Source organism: Erythrolamprus reginae, chromosome 1 (assembly GCF_031021105.1).
Source record: "Erythrolamprus reginae isolate rEryReg1 chromosome 1, rEryReg1.hap1, whole genome shotgun sequence".
Lineage (NCBI taxonomy): Eukaryota > Metazoa > Chordata > Lepidosauria > Squamata > Dipsadidae > Erythrolamprus > Erythrolamprus reginae.
Genome location: NC_091950.1, coordinates 418,465,514 through 418,485,424, shown reverse-complemented (window position 1 = coordinate 418,485,424; position 19,911 = coordinate 418,465,514). Strand labels below are relative to the sequence as shown.

General features: G+C 44.3%; 1 protein-coding gene across 1 annotated transcript in view; it reads right to left on the bottom strand.

Annotated features, from left to right (window-relative positions):
- The window catches only part of INTS2 (integrator complex subunit 2), a 52,855-nt gene that overhangs the window by 17,307 nt on the left and 15,637 nt on the right, over nt 1-19,911 (bottom strand). The window contains exons 9-18 of the mRNA XM_070735297.1: nt 19,751-19,876; nt 17,763-17,834; nt 17,319-17,433; nt 16,940-17,008; nt 14,720-14,854; nt 11,632-11,808; nt 9,727-9,838; nt 6,782-6,886; nt 4,545-4,709; nt 608-809 (exon numbers count right to left, since the gene is read on the bottom strand). Coding sequence (XP_070591398.1) covers nt 608-809; nt 4,545-4,709; nt 6,782-6,886; nt 9,727-9,838; nt 11,632-11,808; nt 14,720-14,854; nt 16,940-17,008; nt 17,319-17,433; nt 17,763-17,834; nt 19,751-19,876 — 1,278 coding nt within the window. The remainder of the gene's footprint in view (nt 1-607; nt 810-4,544; nt 4,710-6,781; nt 6,887-9,726; nt 9,839-11,631; nt 11,809-14,719; nt 14,855-16,939; nt 17,009-17,318; nt 17,434-17,762; nt 17,835-19,750; nt 19,877-19,911) is intronic.

The following is a 19,911-nucleotide window of genomic DNA, read 5'->3' as shown; positions in this document are numbered from 1 at the left end:
TGCAGACTGCGGAGTGTTGGTGTAACATGGGCATATTTAGGGAAGCCCATGACTGCTCTCGCAGCTGCATTCTGCACGATCTGAAGTATATACTTTAATGTATTTGTTTTTGCATGATTGAAACATCATTCATATCTACTGAATATCTGCTAGATATCTGCTAGAACTCCATGTTTCCTTTGTGTATGTGCATCCTTGATAATTCAAGGGTCACTCTGCAATCCTGGGAGTTGAAGTCCACAATTCTTAAAGTTGCTAAGGTTGGAGAGCCTTGGGTTAAAACAAATTTCTCTCTTCCATTGGTCAGCCAGGTGTAATAGACAGAAGGAATCGCCCTGGGGAACTGTCAGGTGCAAAGAATCAGTAATACCTGGTTTGTTATTACCCCAGAATCCTCTTCCTCCTCCCCTTTTAGCACTGACGATATTCCCTAGCTGGGTCATAAAACGTCTGCAAGAATACTCAGGGAGCACCAAGGGGCCTACAGTTCAACCCTGAGCTACAAATACCTCATTCTATCGGCCACTGTGATCCACTGCAAAGGTCACTACCTTCCTTAACACCTCTCCAGGGGAAGCTCCAACCGGAGCCACTCCAGTCCACCCACCTTCGTGGCATGACCATGTTCAACGCCATCCAAATCCTGTTGACCGTCTGCAGGATTCGACGAGGGACGCCCGGATGGAACAGCTGGTGCATGTTGGATGTCAGCACCTCGGCGTACGGAATTAATTCGGCAGCCGAGAGGAGTGTCAAGTGCTCCAAAATCTGCAAGACCCGAGTATGATTCCCTTGCAGCGCTGAGAAAGCTAAAAGGGAAAAAAAATGTTGAAAAAAAACCCAATCTGATTTGACCTACTCCAAAGGCCTGACACCTCAACCAAGATGCCTCGTTTTTATTTCTGGCAACGGGAAGATCAATACAGCTAATCTTCATTACACTGGGAATGACAGTGAAAACAAATAGATCAAGGAAGATTATTATACTGGAATTGACAGTGAAAAAAACAGATTAGGGAAGATTATTACACTGGGATTGACAGTGAAAACAAATAGATCAAGGAAGATTATTATACTGGAAATGACAGTGAAAAAAACAGATTAGAGAAGATTATTACACTGGGATTGACAGTGAAAACAAATAGATCAAGGAAGATTATTATACTGGAAATGACAGTGAAAAAAACAGATTAGAGAAGATTATTACACTGGGATTGACAGTGAAAACAAATAGATCAAGGAAGATTATTATACTGGAAATGAAAGTGAAAAAAAAACAGTTAGGGAAGATTATTACACTGGGATTGACAGTGAAAACAAATAGATCAAGGAAGATTATTATACTGGAAATGACAGTGAAAAAAACATAGAAACATAGAAACATAGAAGACTGACGGCAGAAAAAGACCTCATGGTCCATCTAGTCTGCCCTTATACTATTTCCTGTATTTTATCTTACAATGGATATATGTTTATCCCAGGCATGTTTAAATTCGGTTACTGTGGATTTACCAACCACGTCTGCTGGAAGTTTGTTCCAAGGATCTACTACTCTTTCAGTAAAATAATATTTTCTCATGTTGCTTTTGATCTTTCCCCCAACTAACTTCAGATTGTGTCCCCTTGTTCTTGTGTTCACTTTCCTATTAAAAACACTTCCCTCCTGAACCTTATTTAACCCTTTAACATATTTAAATGTTTCGATCATGTCCCCCCTTTTCCTTCTGTCCTCCAGACTATACAGATTGAGTTCATTAAGTCTTTCCTGATACGTTTTATGCTTAAGACCTTCCACCATTCTTGTAGCCCGTCTTTGGACCCGTTCAATTTTGTCAATATCTTTTTGTAGGTGAGGTCTCCAGAACTGAACACAGTATTATTCCAAATGTGGTCTCACCAGCGCTCTATATAAAGGGATCACAATCTCCCTCTTCCTGCTTGTTATACCTCTAGCTATGCAGCCAAGCATCCTACTTGCCTTTCCTACTGCCCAACCACACTGTTCACCCATTTTGAGACTGTCAGAAATCACTACCCCTAAATCCTTCTCTTCTGAAGTTTTTGCTAACACAGAACTGCCAATGCAATACTCAGATTGAGGATTACGCTGGGAATGACAGTGAAAACAAATAGATTAGGAAAGAGGGATCAACAGTGAAAAACAAATAGATCAAAGAAGATTATTATACTGGAAATGACAGTGAAAAAAAAACAGATTAGGGAAGATTATTACACTGGGATTAATATGTTATATTATATTTTTGATTTGTCCAATTTGAAATGATATATTTGCAAAATGAAAGAAATGGTATAATGAATAAGTACGGAAAGAAGATAATGCAACTTGAAATCTTAATAATAATTTTTGTTTTTTCCCCTGTATTGTTATTGTTATAATTAGATTTAAGGCATGAAATAGCTGATAGGTATTGATATTTTTTGTTGTTTGAAGAGAGGTAAATTTGAATGTTTCCTCTTAAAGGGCAGTTATGTTAAAATAAGGATTAAAAAACATGAATGGGTTAGGTAAGAATACAAGAAATGGACTGAAGCAATTTGGCATGGATGCATTAGATCAGTGATTTTCAACCTTTTTTGAGCCGCGGCACATTTTTTACATTTACGAAACCAGAGGGCAGCTAAAAAAAGTTTGGACAAAAAAATTCTCTCTCTCTCTTCCTCCCTTTCACTCTATTTCTCTCTCCCTCCCACTTTCTCTCCCTTCCTCTTTCTTTCTCTCTCTCTTTCTATCCCTCTTTCTTTCTCTTCCTTCCTTCCTCTCTTTTTTGCTCTCTTTCTCTCTCCCTGCCTACCTCCCTCTATGTCTTTCTCTCTCTCTCTCCTTCCCTCCCTCTCTTTCTCTCTCTCTTGCTTTCTTTTTCTTGTTCTCTTTCTCTCTCTCTTGCTTTCTTTCTCTCTCTCTTTCTCTCCCTCTTTCTTTCTCTTCCTTCCTTCCTCTCTTTTTTGCTCTCTTTCTCTCTCCCTCCCTACCTCCCTCTATGTCTTTCTCTCTCTCTCTCCTTCCCTCCCTCTCTTTCTCTCTCTCTCTTGCTTTCTTTTTCTTGTTCTCTTTCTCTCTCTTGCTTTCTTTCTCTCTTTCTCTCCCTCTTTCTTTCTCTTCCTTCCTTCCTCTCTTTTTTGCTCTTTCTCTCTCCCTCCCTACCTCCCTCTATGTCTTTCTCTCTCTCTCTCCTTCCCTCCCTCTCTTTCTCTCTCTCTTGCTTTCTTTCTCTCTTTTTTCTCTCTCTCTTCCTTTCTTTCTCTCTCTGAGCTTCGCGGCACACCTGACCATGTCTCGCGGCACACTGGTTGAAAAACACTGCATTAGATAAAAGCAAATAGCCAATAGGAATTTGGCACGACGGTTCTAGTCTGTCTTTGCAGGTATATGAATGCCGCCATCTTTTTTATATAGTTCCCCGTGATTCCTGGCTCTCTGAGCAGGCGCAGAAGGAAAATTGTCCCTCTGTGCATGCACGGAAGGAAAAATGCACTGGGGATGCGCACACGCACACGAAACATCACAATACACAGGCAGCACAAGGTAAAGAATTTTGCTCTGGTACTTGCCAGAAATATAGAAGTGTTTGGGGAAATTTGGACAGGGTGTCCAGGGGGAAAGTATTTTGAAATTCCCTGATATTTCCCTTTAACTTGAGAACTAGTTAAGGCGCGGTCATAGATGACATCATACTAAACGGCTAAGCCATGGAGAAATATTGGTAGTTGAGGAAGCAGGTTGGTGACACAGTTATGCTCATTTTTGCTTGACTCTGCCGGGCAGCGCAGTCTGATTTTTTAAAATATGATTTTATTATTATTTATTTATTCATTCATTCATTCATTTATTGGATTTGTATGCCGCCCCTCTCCGCAGACTCGGGGCAGCTAACAATGATAAAAACAGTATGTAGCAATCCAATTAATAAAACAACTAAAAACCCTTATAATAAAACCAAACATACACACAAACATACCATGCACAACTTGTAATGGCCTAGGGGGAAGGAATATCTTAACTCCCCCATGCCTGGCCTTTTCCCGACTTTTAAACATTTTAATACAGTGGTATGACATACGAGAGCTGACCTCGTATGTCGACCATCTCGTATCTCGAACAAATGCATTTAGATTTGGCTTTTCGCGCAGAGATAATTGGAAAAAATGGAATTCTTGCGCCACCTAGTGGACGCTCGGCTTGTATCCCGAATTTGAGCTCAGGTGTCGAACAGAAATTTTGCTCGCGTCGCAGCTCGTAACTTGAAATACTCGCAGGTGGAGCAGCTCGTATCTAGAGGTACTACTGTAGTTTGTTTCCTCCCCCTGATTTATTCCATTTTTTTCCTGAATTCCCTGATAATTCCGATATTTCCTGAACCACCGATTTCCCTGATAATTCCCTGATTTCCCTGTTTTCCAGGTTTGCTGGACACCCTGTTTGGCGCAAGAAAAGGACGGTGTGAACTGCCAGCTGCCTGTGTTATTTCTGTACAATGCGCCGGGCCATCACAAAGTCACTTAGTGTTACTTCTAAGCAGATTCACCTTCTTGTAGTTGCTCCGGGGAGTGTTTTTTGGCAGCGTTGGTCAGGAGCATCTTGCGCAGCAAAACATCGGTGCCCGTGATGTGCTCCTCACAGATCCAGTCGTCCACGATGCAGAGGTGGGGATAGTTGGTTGCCAGGAGGCGCAACAGGGCAGAATGCAGGCCTGGGGAGGGGGAAGCGGACAGAGAAAATGGTGCCATTTTCTTGGTGCTTTAACCAGGGGTCTCCAACCTTGGCAAGTTTAAGACTTGTGGACTTCAACTCCCAGAGTTCCTCAGCCAGCAGTTGAAGTCCACAAGTGTTAAACTTGCCAAGGTTGGAGACCCCTGCCTTAAACTGGCTCTCCAACAATTTCCGTTCTAAATTCTAACAATGATAATGAAAACTTATTCTCCTTTCCTGGATTTCACATTTTAAGTTAATCAAATGCTTTTTGAGACTTGGCGCATTTGCATTGTGCTGGTGGTATTTTCAGGCTGTCCAGGGGGAAAGCATGTTGCGGCCCTATTTGGATTGGGACTCACTGCTCACAGTCACTCATGCCCTCATCACCTCGAGGCTTGACTACTGTAACACTCTACATGGGGCTACCTTTGAAAAGTGTTCGGAAACTTCAGATCGTGCAGAATGCAGCTGCGAGAGCAATCATGGGCTTTCCTAAATATGCCCCTGTCACACCAACACTCCGCAGTCTGCATTGGTTGCCGATCGGTTTCCGGTCACAATTCAAAGTGTTGGTTATGACCTATAAAGCCCTTCATGGCATCGGACCAGAATATCTCGGGGACCATCTTCTGCCGCACAAATCCCAGCGACCAGTTAGGTCCCACAGAGTGGGTCTTCTCTGGGTCCCGTTGACTAAACAATGTCGTTTGGCGGGACTCAGGGGAAGAGCCTTCTCTGTGGCGGTCCAGACCCTCTGGAACCAACTCCCCCCAGATATCAGAGTTGCCCCCACCCTCCTTGCCTTTCGTAAGCTCCTTAAAACCCACCTCTGTTGTCAGGCATGGGGGAATTGAGATATTCCCTTCCCCCTAGGCTTATAAAATTTATGCATGGTATGTCTGTACGTATGATTGGTTTCTTAAATTGGGGTTTTTTACATTACTTTTAATATTAGATTTGTTCATATTGTCTTTTTACTGTTGTTAGCCGCCCCGAGTCTGCGGAGAGGGGCGGCATACAAATCAAATCAAATCAAATCAATCAATCAATCAATGTTGAAATTCCCTGATATTTCCCTGACATTTTCCTGTAAGACAAATTCCTTGGGTGTCCAATCACACTTGGCCAATGAAGAATTCTATTCTATTCTATTCCTATTGCCCATCTCCTCCCACTTATGACCGTATAACTTGTAGCTTGTATCTTTGCAATTTATATTGTTTCCTGATTGCGTATTTGAAGCCTATGACAATCGTTAAGTGTTTTTTACGTCATGATTCTTGACAAATTTATCTTTTCTTTTATGTACCCTGAGAGTATATGCACCAAGGGCAAATTCCTTGTGTGTCCAGCCACACTTGGCCAATAAAGAATTCTATTCTATTTTATTCTATTCTATTCTATTCTATCTTATCCTATCCTATCGAAATACATCCTTTGGGCTGTTCTGTGAGTCGTGACTTCCTATTGGCTGACTGAGGTTGACTGACAAGGGTCTGTTTAACAGGAGTGCCAAATTATCACCAGCTTATCAAATACTTAGGAGCCGAGGGCTTGGCAGGAAATGACAGCCAATCTCCAGCCATCAACACACTAATCAGCCAATAGGAAGGCATCCCATAAACACATACTTTCAACACTCACAAAATTGTAAGTTGAGGATACCATTTTGATTAAAAATTCCTATATTAACTGTTTAATATAAGAATAGAGAATATTAATGTGAATGATGTTGTACATTTTAATGGTTATTGCAGAGATATTTATACTCCATCTGGGTATAAATATCTCTCTGCAATAAACATTAAAAATAACACACTGTTTAAGGGAAGGCGGAATGTTCATTTTTTTAAAAAAATCTATTTTTCCCTTCTAGTGAAAACACAAAGGACTCAATTACTGGACAACAGAACTTATCAGGAAGATAAAAACCAAGCCATCGGTTGGAGATGCTTTAATCAGAATCCCAGGTGGTTTTAATGAGAAACTCCAGCAGAGGGGTAAAACTAGATGACCTCAAGGGCCTCTTCCAACTCTAGGATTCCGTGATAACACTTTAGCTAAACCTACCTCCCAATTCTTGCTGCAGTCCTTGAGCCTGTCGGATGAGGAATTTAATCGGGATCTGATCCATCAGAGCGGGAGAATAAGACTTGGGCTTCTTTTGCATGGCAGCTGCGCAAGACACAACGACAAAAAGACACCAACAATCCTGTTTGTCTCTTTGAGATTCTCAGTCACCCAGGTCATGGTTGTCCCAAAGGTGCTTTTTTCAAGAGGCAACTGGATTTTCCTATTTCTCTTTGAAGACGTTTCGCTTCTCATCTGGGAAGCTTCTTCAGTTCTGACTGGCTGGTGGGGAATGGAAGGATTTATACTCCTTGCAGACAGAACTGGTCATTTGTGTTAAGGAGTGAGCAGAGTGACCCTTGAGTGACCAAGGACGCAAAGAGGATGCATGGGGCCTAGCATATATCCAGCTGATAGCCCAGAGATATGAGTAATGGTTCAGAAAGACAAACCAGACACATTAAGCATGTAAATATTATTTACTTTGGCAAGTATCTTAGTCAAGAACAATCCTAGTCATACACAATTAAATCAGTCAATACATATACAATACAATGGTACCACTACTTAAGAACTTTTCTAGATAAGAACCGGGTGTTCAAGATTGTTTTGCCCCTTCTTAAGAACCATTTTCTACTTAAGAGCCCAAGCCCAGAAAAATTTCCCAGGAAATTTGAGAGCAGCACGAAGGCCAGGCCAGTTTCCTGTCATTTCTTTCTCTGGCGCAGTGTATGGGAGGCAGCCTCGCGCCGGGGGTATGGGAGGCGCATGCTCCTCCTCGCCACCTCAGTCCCTCTTTTTTTTTAAGCCTTAAAGTTGTTCTGTCGAGCTCTCTGATAGAATCCTCCCGAAAATTCGCAGATACAAATTTCACACACACACACACGTTTGAAAATTCAAAACAATGTTCTTTATACCGAAAATTCAAATAAACGAAGCACTCTTTTTGTATAGCAAAGAGCACTCGTCTCCAAACAGTCCCTTATCAGTTCTGAGACACTTAGCTTGCAGCTGTGAGGCAATTCACAGTCCTTCTTCTTTCACAAAGTGAAACACACTTTGCTCTGGTTGAGTTGCAAAGGGGGGAAAAATCAGCACACAAAGGTCAAAGTCAGCAAAGCAGTCACGAAACACAACAATCAGATAATCCTCCACAATGGCCAAACCCACAGGCTGCTCTTTATAGCAGCCTCACTAATGACCACAGCCCCACCCAACCACAGGTGGCCTCATTTTCTTTGATAATAATCTCTCAGTTGTTGTTGCCTATGCATCGCTCTCCGCATGCGTGGCTGTATCATTAACTCTTGTTCCGAATCCAAGGAGGAGCTAGATAATTGATCTCCTTCTGAGCTGTCTGCCCCACTCTCCTCCTCCCTGTCACTCATGTCTTCTTGGTCAGAGGAGCCTTCATCAGCAGATTCCACTGGGAGCAAAACAGGCCTGCGGCATGTGGATGTCTCCCCCACATCCACAGTCCTTGGGGCAGGAGCTGGGCCAGAGTTACCACAACAAAAGTTTTGGATTTTTCTGATTCCCCTCACCTCCCCTTCTTCCTTCTGCAGCGACTGTCCTCTTCCTCCTCCTCCCACCCAAATTCTGAGCTTTTATTTCCCTCCTAATGGGTTTGCATGCATTATTTGCTTTTACATTGATTTCTATGGGAAAAATTGCTTCTACTTAAGAACTTTTCTACTTTAAGAACCTGGTCACGGAATGAATTACGTTCTTAAGTAGAGGTACCACTGTACTATATCTTACAAATACATAAACCAGCATTTAGCACCAAGCAGTCACAGGGAACATAATAATAATAGCAGAAAATAATGAGAGAGGTGGGGGGGGGAGAGAGAGAGAGAGAAAGAAAGAAAGAAAGAAAGAAAGAAAGAAAGAAAGAAAGAAAGAAAGAAAGAAAGAAAGAAAGAAAGAAAGAAAGAGAGAGAGAGACTGCTGGCTCCCACTTATGGCTAACTGCAACACTAGCTCTTAAAGCTACAATGATATAATTCATTTAAACATACATTGATAGTTTGTTTATATACTGCTCAAAAAAAATAAAGGGAACCCTTAAACAACACAATATAACTCCAAGTAAATAAAACTTCTGTGAAATCCTGCTGTGAGCCGCCCCGAGTCTGCGGAGAGGGGCGGCATACAAATCTAAATAATTAATAAATAATAAATAAATAAATAAATAAATAAATAAATAAATCAAACTGTCCACTTAGGAAGCAACACAAATTTCACATGTTGTCAGCACATTCAACTTTGTATGGAACAAAGTATTCAATGAGAATATTTCATGCATTCAGATCTAGGATGTGTTCTTTGAGTGTTCCTTTTATCTTTTTTGAGCAGTGTATATTGCCAAACCCAACAAGTTATGTACATAAAAAGCACCTTTGGGACAACAACCTTGATGTATTCAAAAGTCACATTACTGCAACTAATGTTCTCTAGAGCAGTGTTTCCCAACCTTGGCAACTTGAAACATAGAAAACTGACGGCAGAAAAAGACCTCATGGTCCATCTAGTCTGCCCTTATACTATTTTCTGTATTCTATCTTAGGATGGATATATGTTTATCCCAGGCATGTTTCAATTCACTTCCTGTGGATTTATCAACCACGTCTGCTGGAAGTTTGTTCCAAGCATCTACTTCTCTTTCGGTAAAATAATATTTTCTCACGTTGCTTTTGATCTTTCCCCCAACTAACTTCAGATTGTGTCCCCTTGTTCTTGTGTTCACTTTCCTATTAAAAACACTTCCCTCCTGGACCTTAATTAACCCTTTAACATATTTAAATGTTTCGATCATGTCCCCCCTTTTCCTTCTGTCAGAATTCTGGGAGTTGAAGTCCAAATATCTTCAAGTTGACAAGGTTGGGAAACACTGATCTAGAGGGAAACCCCCATCCCCCCACCCCCAGTTCTCTGCTTCATACCCAAAGTCTTTGAACTGGCCAAGATGGCTTCTTCATAAGACAGGACGTAGTACAAGACCAACAGCTGAGCTGTGATTCCATAACGGGGATTCAGTCGAGTAGATTCTCCTCCCTACAAAGGAAAACACCGAAGGTGCATTGTGTAGTAAATGTCATACGAGGGAAAGATCTTGGGAGACAGAGGGAAAGGGCCACAGACTAGGCAACAGTCAGATACGAGGCAGCTGAGCCCAGAGAAGGAAAGGGCAGCCCTCTTGAAGCGGACTACAGAATCAGCACATTGCCCCCCGACAATCTGGCCCCTCGTTTTACCTGGCCTCGGAAGGATGGAAGGATGAGTCAACTGTCAGCTGATCAGGATCGAACTCCTGACCATGGGCAGAGCTAGCCTGCCATAGCCATAGCACTAAGACTTTACTGCTTTTTTCAGAGTACAGTGATACCTTGTCTTACAAACTTAATTGGTTCCAGGATGAGGTTCTTAAGGTGAAAAGTTTGTAAGATGAAACAATGTTTCCCATAGGAATCAATGGAAAAGTGATTAATGCGTGCAAGCCCAAAATTCACCCCTTTTGCCAGCTGAAGCGCCCGTTTTTGCACTGCTGGGATTCCCCTAAGGCTCCCCTCCATGGGAAACCCCACCTCTGGACTTCTGTGTTTTTGCGATGCTGCAGGGGAATCCCAGCATTGCAAAAATGAGCGCTTCGCTGGCAACGGGAGTCCGGAGGTGGGGTTTCCCAGCGAAGGGAGCGTCAGTGAAATCGCAGCATCGCAAAAACACCGAAGTCCTTGAAACCCCACCTCCGGACTTCCGTTGCCAGCGAAGCGCCCGTTTTTGCACTGCTGGCATTCCCCTGCAGCATCACAAAAACACGAAAGTCCGAAGGTGGGGTTTCCCATGGAGGGGAGCCTCAGGGGAATCCCAGCAGCGCAAAAATGGGTGCTTCGCTGGCAACAGAAGTCCGGAAGCGGGGCATCCCAGCGGCGGCGGTGGGTTTGTAAGGTGAAAATAGTTTGTAAGAAGAGGTAAAAAAATCTTAAACCCCGGGTTTGTATCTTGAAAAGTTTGTATAATGAGCTGTTTGTAAGACGAGGTATCACTGTATAAGACACATTTGTTTCCCCCCTAAGAGAGGCTGAAAATTTGGGTGTGTCTTATACTCCGAATGTAGCTTTTACTAAGCTTTTTTCTTTTTTTTTATTTTTATTTTAATTTTAATTTTAATTATTATTATTATTTAGATTTGTATGCCACCCCTCTCCGGGACTCGGGGCGGCTTACAACAACAAAACAATACAAATCCAATAGTTTAAAAAAAGACAATTTAAAAACCCTTAATATAAAAAACAATCATACATCTCATACAAACCATACATAAAGCGGAGAGGGCCCAGGGGAATCAATTTCCCCATGCCTGACGACAGAGGTGGGTTTCAAGACATTTGCGAAAGGCAAGGAGGGTGGGGGCAGTCCTAATCTCCGGGGGGAGTTGGTTCCAGAGGGTCGGGGCCACCACAGAGAAGGCTCTTCCCCTGGGTCCCGCCAGACGACATTGTTTCGTCGACAGGACCCAGAGAAGGCCAACTCTGTGGGACCTAACTGGCCGCTGGGATTCGTGCGGCAGAAGGCAGTCCCGGAGATATTCTGGTCCGATGCCATGAAGGGCTTTATTGCTGTTTTAGCCCTAATTAGGTGCGTCTGCTCAAGGTTGACTCAGCCTTCCATCCTTCCGAGGTGGGTAAAATGAGGACCTGGATTGTGGGGGCAATAAGCTGGCTCTGTTAAAAAGTGCTATTGCTAGCATGTTGTAAGTCGCCCCAAGTCTAAGGAGAAGGGGGGCATTAAAAAAATTGAATGAATGAATGAATGAATGAATGAATGAATGAATGAATGAATATACATACCCCTGTCAGTCCTTTGAAAACATTCAAGATTTCCTGCTCCGTGATGGGTTGGTTGGTGGCTTCTGGGTTGGACTTAGAGGCTGGTGTCAGAACAGAATTGATGTACACATCGATGAGTGGGAGCAACTGTGGGTGGAGGGGTGTTGTTGTTTCACACAGTTGTCTGTAAATCCAGTCCTGAAGAGAGAGAAACATGGAAAAATCAACTGGCTAGAAGAATGTTCTATCCCAGCCTAACGCAGCTTGAAAACAAGGGAGGAATCCACGCATTGATGTTTCAAATCAGTCTTTTTGTACATAAATTCTCATTTTTACAAGCTAGAGTCATGCATGTGATCTTGGCAGTTTCTCAGTGAAGGTAATTAAGATATAACAGTTTGGCTGCTGCCAAAGATCAAAGCTGCTCGCATTCCTTCCTGAGATAAGAATTCTCCCGTTTCACAGACTTACTAATTACAGCTTCCCAGCATTTCAACAGACAAGGCACTTTTTCTCCAAGGATTTTTAGCAGGAAAATAAAAGATGGTTAGCATAACCTGGCTGGGAACTCAAATCATCATCCGACTCCATTGCAAAACGTTGTAATTCCACTCCGAATTACCCATACTCCACCCTTAAATACCTATAGGAAGTGGTCACAATTCCCTAGAGTTAACAAACTACAGACTACTGTGGTACCTCTACCTAAGAACGCCGCTTCTTATGAACTTTTCTAGATAAGAACCGGGTATTCAAGGTTTTTTTGCCTCTTCTCAAGAACCATTTTGCACTTACAAACCCGAACCTCTGAAATTGTAACCGGAAAAGGCAGGGAGAAGCCTCAGTGGGGCCTCTCTAGGAATCTCCTGGGAGGAAACAGGGCCGGAAAAGGCGGGGAGAAGCCTTTGTGGGGCCTCTCTAGAAATCTCCTGGGAGGAAACAGGGCCGGAAAAGGTGGGGAGAAGCCTCCGTGGGGCTTCTCTAGGAATCTCCTGGGAGGAAACAAGGGCTGGAAAAGGCAGGGAGAAGCCTCCATGGGGCCTCTCTAGGAATCTCCTGGGAGGAAACAGGGCCTCCACCCTCCTTGTGGTTTCCCCAATCACACACATTATTTGCTTTTACATTGATTCCTATGGGAAAAATGGCTTCTTCTTACAACGTTTCTACTTAAGAACCTGGTCAGGGAACAAATTAAGTTCGTAAGTAGAGGTACCATCGTAACAGGTTTGGCTCATGAAACACGTGCAAAGAAACTGCCGAGTTCAAAGAGCACATCATTTTGTAACTAGGAACGGTCATTTATCAAACGATGGCAAGTCAAAGACCACCTGCTGTAATTCTGAACGATTCCTAAACAACCAGCTCACTGAAGGGCCACTCGACTTCAGTTTCAAGTTTTATTGGATTTATATGCCGCCCCTCTCCAGCACTACCGATGCCCCCTCTGAGGCCGTCACGGGGGCTTACGCATCCAACGGGCACATGTGCGCCCATTGGCATGAGATTTGGCTTCCGCGCAAGCGCATCAAGCGTGAGCGAGATTTCAGCGTTTTCCCCAATATTTTTGCTTCCACACACACAAGCAAAAAAATCGGTGAAAATTGCCCAAATCTTGCTCAAGCGAGCGTCCTTACACAAGATTTCACTTGCTGTGCATGCGCAGAAGCCAAATCTCACGCAGGTGGTGCGTTCATGCGCAGCTCCCATTTTTCCAACTGCACATCTGTCCGCGTAACCAGCAGCCCATTACTGAGCCAGTTGTCAGTCGAGGGCAACCTGCACTACGGAATCACTTCTACCCTCACTACCCGCACTAGAGTCACTCATGCCTTTATCACCTCGAGGTTTGATTACTGCAATGCTCTCTACGTGGGGCTGCCTTTGGAGACTGTTCGGGGACTCCCAATTGTGCAAAATGCAGCCGCGCAAGTTATAGTGGGGCTCCCAAGATCTGCCCACATTTCAACATCACTCTGTGAGCTGCAGTGGTTGCCAATTAGTCTCCGGGCCCAATTCAAAGTGCTGGTTATGACCTACAAGCCCCTACATGGCTTAGGACCAGATTATCTTCGGGATCGTCTTCTGCCTCATGTATCCAAGCGGCCAGTTAGGTCCCAGAGTCGGCTTTCTCCAGATCCCGTCAGCCAGACAATGTCGACTGCCGGAGCCTAGGGGAAGAGCCTCCTCTGTGGCGGCCCCGGCCCTTTGGAACGAACTCCCTCTGGAGATACGTACCGCCCCGTCCCTCCTGGTCTTTCGTAAAGCTGTAAAACCTACCTTTGCTGGCGGGCATGGGGGCCGTGAGCGATGAGACTGTCTCCGGCTGATACGAGATATGATTGGATTGTATGAATGTGTGTGATTGTACATGGGGTCTTTTAAAATGTTTAACAAATTTTCATATTTTATAGTTATTAGATTTCATTCATTCATTCATTCATTTATTGGATTTGTATGCCGCCCTTCTCCGTAGACTCGGGGCGGCTAACAACAATGATAAAAACAGCATGTAACAATCCAATTAATAAAACAACTAAAAACCCTTATTATAAAAAAAAAACATACACACAAACATACCATGCATAACTTGTAATGGCCTAGGGGGAAGGAATATCTCAACTCCCCCAAGCCTGGCGACATAAATGAGTCTTGAGTAGTTTACGAAAGACAGGGAGGGTGGGGGCAGCTCTAATCTCCGGGGGGAGTTGGTTCCAGAGGGCCGGGGCTGCCACAGAGAAGGCTCTTCCCCTGGGGCCCGCCAAACGACATTGTTTAGTCGACGGGACCCGGAGAAGGCCAACTCTGGGGACCTTATCGGTTGCTGGGATTCGTGCAGGAGCAGGCGGTTCTGGAGATAATCGGGTCCAATGCCATGTAGGGCTTTAAAGGTCATGACCATATATTGTTATATATTGTTATATTTAATGTTGTATGCCGCCCTGAGTCGCCTCAAGAAGGGTGGCATAGAAATCTAATTAATAAATAAATAATAAATAATTCCAGAGAGTCATTTTTTTCCAACCCTTCTTGGAGATTAAGCAGACAATCCCTCTCTTAATTTTCTCTTCGTTTCCCCCCCTCCCCAAACTGCGCAAATACCGCGACTCACCTTGATGGAGACTTTGTGCTTGGTGAACGAACGGCTCCGGAGAAGCTGGTAAATGCAATGGATGGGCAGGAAGCCGGTGATGTTGGCGCTCAAGTTGCTCGTGACGGCCACGCGCACCGCATGAGCGGTCACCACCTAGGAAAAAGAAAGGCGTTAGCGCCCCACCAGACGAGAGCGCCACGTTCTCCCAAAGCTCCGCCCTCTGTTCTGTTGCTTTGCCTGTGCGCTGGGAACTTTGGGGCCAAATTCCATGGGTGTCTAATCACTCTTGGCCAGATAAAAGTATTCAATTCCATTCTTGCTAGAAGGAGACAGATAGAATAGAATAGCTAAAACAAAACAGAACAGAGCAGAAGGGAACAGAACGCAACAGAACAGAATCTGGTAGGTCTTCTAGAATAGAATAATAGCAATGGCACTTAGACTTGTATGCCATTTCACCGTGCTAAACAGCCCTCTATAAGAGTTTTTACAAAGTCAGCCTCTTGCTCCCAACAATCGGGGTCCTCATTTTAGCCATCGTGGACCTTGAGCCTGGTGAGATTTGATCTGCCAAATTGCAGTCAGCCCGCAGTCAGCAGAAAGTCAGTCTGCAGTACTGCACTCTAAACATTGCGTCACTGCAGCTCAATAAAATATGGAATATGCAATATACAACAGAATAAAATGAGATTAGATTACATGATTAGAATAGAATAGAATAGAATAGAATAGAATAGGGTAGGTTATGGTAGAGTAGAGTAGAGTAGAGTAGAGTAGAATAGAATAGGGTAGGGTAGAATAGGGTAGGGTAGGGTAGGGTAGGATAGAGTAGAATAGAATAGAATAGAATAGGGTAGAGTAGAACAGAATAGGGTAGGGTAGGGTAGAGTAGAATAGAATAGGGTAGGGCAGGGCAGGGTAGAATAGAATAGAATGGGGTAGGGTAGGGTAGGGTAGAATAGGGTAGGGCAGGGCAGGGCAGGGCAGAGCAGAATAGAATAGAATAGGGTAGGATAGGATAGGGTAAGGTAGGGTAGCATAGGGTAGGGTAGAATAGAATAGGGTAGGGTAGGGTAGCATAGGGTAGGGTAGGATAGAATAGGGTAGGGTAGAGTAGAATAGAATAGGGTAGAATAGAATAGAATAGGGTAGAGTAGAATAGAATAGGGTAGGGTAGAATAGAATAGAATAGAACAGCTATGGTGGCTGGAGAATTCTGGGAGTTGAAGTCCACAAGTTTTAAAGTTGCCAAGTTTGAAGACCTCTGATCTTGGCTGAAGCAAAAAGATGGGAGTACAGTGATCCCCCGATCATTGCGAAGGTTCCGTTCCAGGACCCCTCGCAATGATCGGTTTTGCGCGAAGTAGCGCTGCGGAAGTAAAAACACCATCTGCGCATGCGCAGATGGTGTTTTTACTTCCCAGTAGCGAGGAGCCGAAGATTGGGGTTTCCCCCAACTCCTCGCTGCTGCCGCGCCCGCCGCTTGTCCGCCGCCTGCCTGCCCGCGCGCCCGCCCTTCGCCCGCCCACGCCATTCGCTCGCGCCGCTTCCCAGCTGGGAAGCGGCGCTGGGGGTCTTACCGGCCGCCCACTCCTCGCTGCTGCCGCGCCCGCTGCTTGTCCGCCGCCTGCCTGCCCACGCGACCGCCCTTCGCCCGCCCACGCCGTTCGCTCGCGCCGCGACTCAGTTGGGAAGCCGCGCGGCTGTTTTAAAATGTCGCCGCCGGCATGGGGGGCTTCCTAGCAGCCCCCCAAACCCGGGTTGGGGGTCCGGGGGGTGCTGGCAAGCCCCCCATGCCGGCGGCGACGTTTTAAAACAGCCGCGCGGCTTCCCAACTGAGTCGCGGCGTGAGCGAACCCGTGTGGCCGGGCGAGCAGCGAGCGAAGGGCGGGTGGCCGGGCGAAGGGCGGGGCGAGCGGCGAACGAGCGGGTGCTGGGGGGGGCCTTTAAACAAGCAGAAGATTTATGGTGGCTTTCCATTTTAATTATGTCTGGATGCAGGATTTCCTTGAGCTTAAGCTGCAATCACCCACAAAGCTTGGGCTTAAGCTGCAATCACCCACCCTCCCGCCAGCAAGAGGGGGAAGACCCAGGGAAGCCGCCCAGCAGTTGATCTGCCCGGCGCCATCTACGCATGCGTGGCCATAGAAAAAAAGGGCACGCATGCGCAGATGGTGTTTGTACTTCCGGGTTGAAAAATCGCCATATAGCCGGGGGATCACTGTAACAGATTTTTACCTGTTCGGTGAAAATCTCCTGGGTGAAGATGGTTTTCATGCGACTCAGAGAACTGGGCTTGATGACTATCTGGAATAAAAGGGAGACCAGGAACACCAATATTGTCACTATGGGGATTTTGCAATATCCTCCCTCTGCCACCCCCACCAAGCCCTGCCCACAGAACTGGAAGCAAAAAAAAAATGCATTATGCCTTTGTGACCAACCCAATTTTTAATCTTTTTTGCAGCAGTCAGTAAACAAATGCCACAGCTTGTAAATGAACATGGAGGTCCTGTTGCTATGGGTGTGGTTTCATCCATCCATTCATCCATCCATCTTATATGTTGCCCACTCCCGAAGGCCTGCAACACCAAGCCCCGCGGTGTGGACCACTTACCTTCATCCCTAAAGTAGAGCACACCAATTCGATGATAGCGCTGAGTTGGTTGCTATGGAAATACATGGCGACCAGTAACAGCATCTCACCAAAGGACGCCGAAACTCCAGACGTACTGTCAGAAAAGGAAGGTGGGGAAACGTTTCCATTGAGAATATTTTACAGAATCAGAATCCAAATAGAGATGGAGGGGACAACGGAGGTTTTATACTCCAACCCCCTGCTCAAGGAGGAGATCCTATACCCGTGATGGTGAACCTATATGCACCTGCTCCAGCGCTTGTTCCAAAGTCTCAACATCTTTTTTGTAATGTGGTGACCAAAACTGGATACAGCATTCTAGGTGTGTCCTTACTAAAGCTTTACAGAGTGGTGTTAAGAGTTCACACAATATTATAGTGTACACTGTATGTTGTGGGCAAGGGCAGGAAAAAGTTCTCTAACCTTTCAAAGTAGGCTTCTTCCTTGATCATCCAGCTCAACCACATCACCATCAGCTGCTCCTGTTCTGGGGTACTAAAAGAGATATTTGTGTTAGAATTGGAAGTCAGGCAGAATGACAGGTTTATGTGCTATTGCTACCTGCAACGAGGTCATAAAATGGGGCAAATCTCACTTAATAGCTGTTAGTATACTGTATGTGTTGTACATACTCCTGATCAGTTGGAGGATGATGAAGATATTGAGGACTCGGATTCAGATAGTGTTTATGAATTAGTGGGGGCCCCGGGGTTACAGGTAGTAGAACAGGTGGGAGGCCAGCCACAGGATGGGGCTATGTGTTCAGGATCTAGCGAGGGAGAATCAGACGCTCGCTGGATTAACCCTAAATTCAGAAGGGCCCAAAAATGTAGAGAACAGAGGTCTGGAATAAGATATTAAGGAGAGGAATGTGTTAAATACCGTAATGATGTATTTGGCACATCAGGGGGTCAGTGGAGAAGAAGGGTGGAGTTTCAACGTTGCCGAAGGGAAAATGGATGTGTTTTTTGCCGTGCTAAAGTAAGCAAAAGTATTCTGTGTTGTTAACAGTCAGTTCTGTTGTTTTTCAAAGTCCCGCTGTTATGAAAATAAATCTTCTTAAGTGGAGCAGGAGAAGGAATGTGAGGAATGCAGCTAAGAGAGATAAGGACCCAGTGCCTGTATGGAATGTGTTGAATTACAGGAGAGCAGAGAAATAAATGGAGTTTCTTTATTCATGAAATGATGCATTTAATAAGAGTTATTTGTAATTGCTAAATTTCTACCAGAAACCAGAACAGCATGTAAATATGTTGGGTGCTGCAATACATAGGCTAACAATGTAAGTTTAAGACTGTACCTTTAAGAGACATGTACTAGTTGGCCATAAGGGGGAGCCAACAATGTTCCTCTTGGGGGAGTTTGTACTAGAGAGATTTATATTTGCTGTGTGTATACTTGCTGTGTGCGATAATCTGGTTTGTAAACTATTATTAGAATTATAAGTGTATGATATTGGATGGTGTAACTACTATTTTTGCCTTAATAATAATAATAATAATAATAATAATAATAATAATAATAATAATTATTATTATTATTATTATTATTTATTAGATTTGTATGCCGCCCCTCTCCGAGGCTTCGGAGCGGCTCACAACAAGTAAAAAGTAAAATATATACAAGTCCAATGTTAAAACAGTTTTTAAAAACCCCTATTAAAAACAGTCATACAACCCAAACACATCATACATAAAGTTAAGACAGCTAAGGATATATCAATTCTTCCATGCCTGGCGACATAGATGAGTTTTGAAAAGTTTGTGAAAGGTAAGGAGGGTGGGGGCAGTCCTAATCTCCGGGGGGAGCCGATTCCAGAGGGCTGGGGCCACCACAGAGAAGGCTCTTCCCCTGGGTCCCACCAGACGGCATATAATAATATAATAATATTGTTCTATTTTGCGCATCGTACGAAAATACATCACAGAGTCCTAGATGCTTGGGAAGTTTTCGACTTGTGATAATGTGATACAAAATCCAGCATATCAATCTCGTTTGCTGTGTATTACTGGGGGTTTTGTGTGAATAAAATAATAAATAAATAAAATTAATGAAATTAACTTAAATTAAGATTACATGTATTCTCAACTTAAATGGGAGTCTGGGGGAAATAGGTCACTGTCCCATTCCCACTGTCCTGTTAGCACAGGGGTCCTCAAACTTGGTAACTTTAATTCTGGGAGGTGAAGGCCACAAGTCTTAAAAGTGGCCAAGTTTGAAGACTTTTGTGTTAGCAAATAAAGAAAAATAAAGAAAAAGCCGGCTTCCAAGCTTAAAAGGGATTATGCTGGAGATTTAAAGCTTGGGGTGAGGCACGATCCCAACTGAGGCCACGACTCCCCAGTAATGAAATGAACGGCTCTCCCTCTTTATTCTCTCTTTAGAGGATACTCCGGTCACTCAAAGGGTACCTGACCAGTGTGGAGAAAGCAAGCAGCATGCAGAAAGAGAGCGACACAAAGCGGACTCCTGCCGGAGTGGCCGGTGGGCGGCTGGTCATCAGCTGAAGTAGCTGTTCTGCTTCTTCATCGGTCGGTCTGCAGGAGGACAACAAAGACGGGGTCAGCTGCAT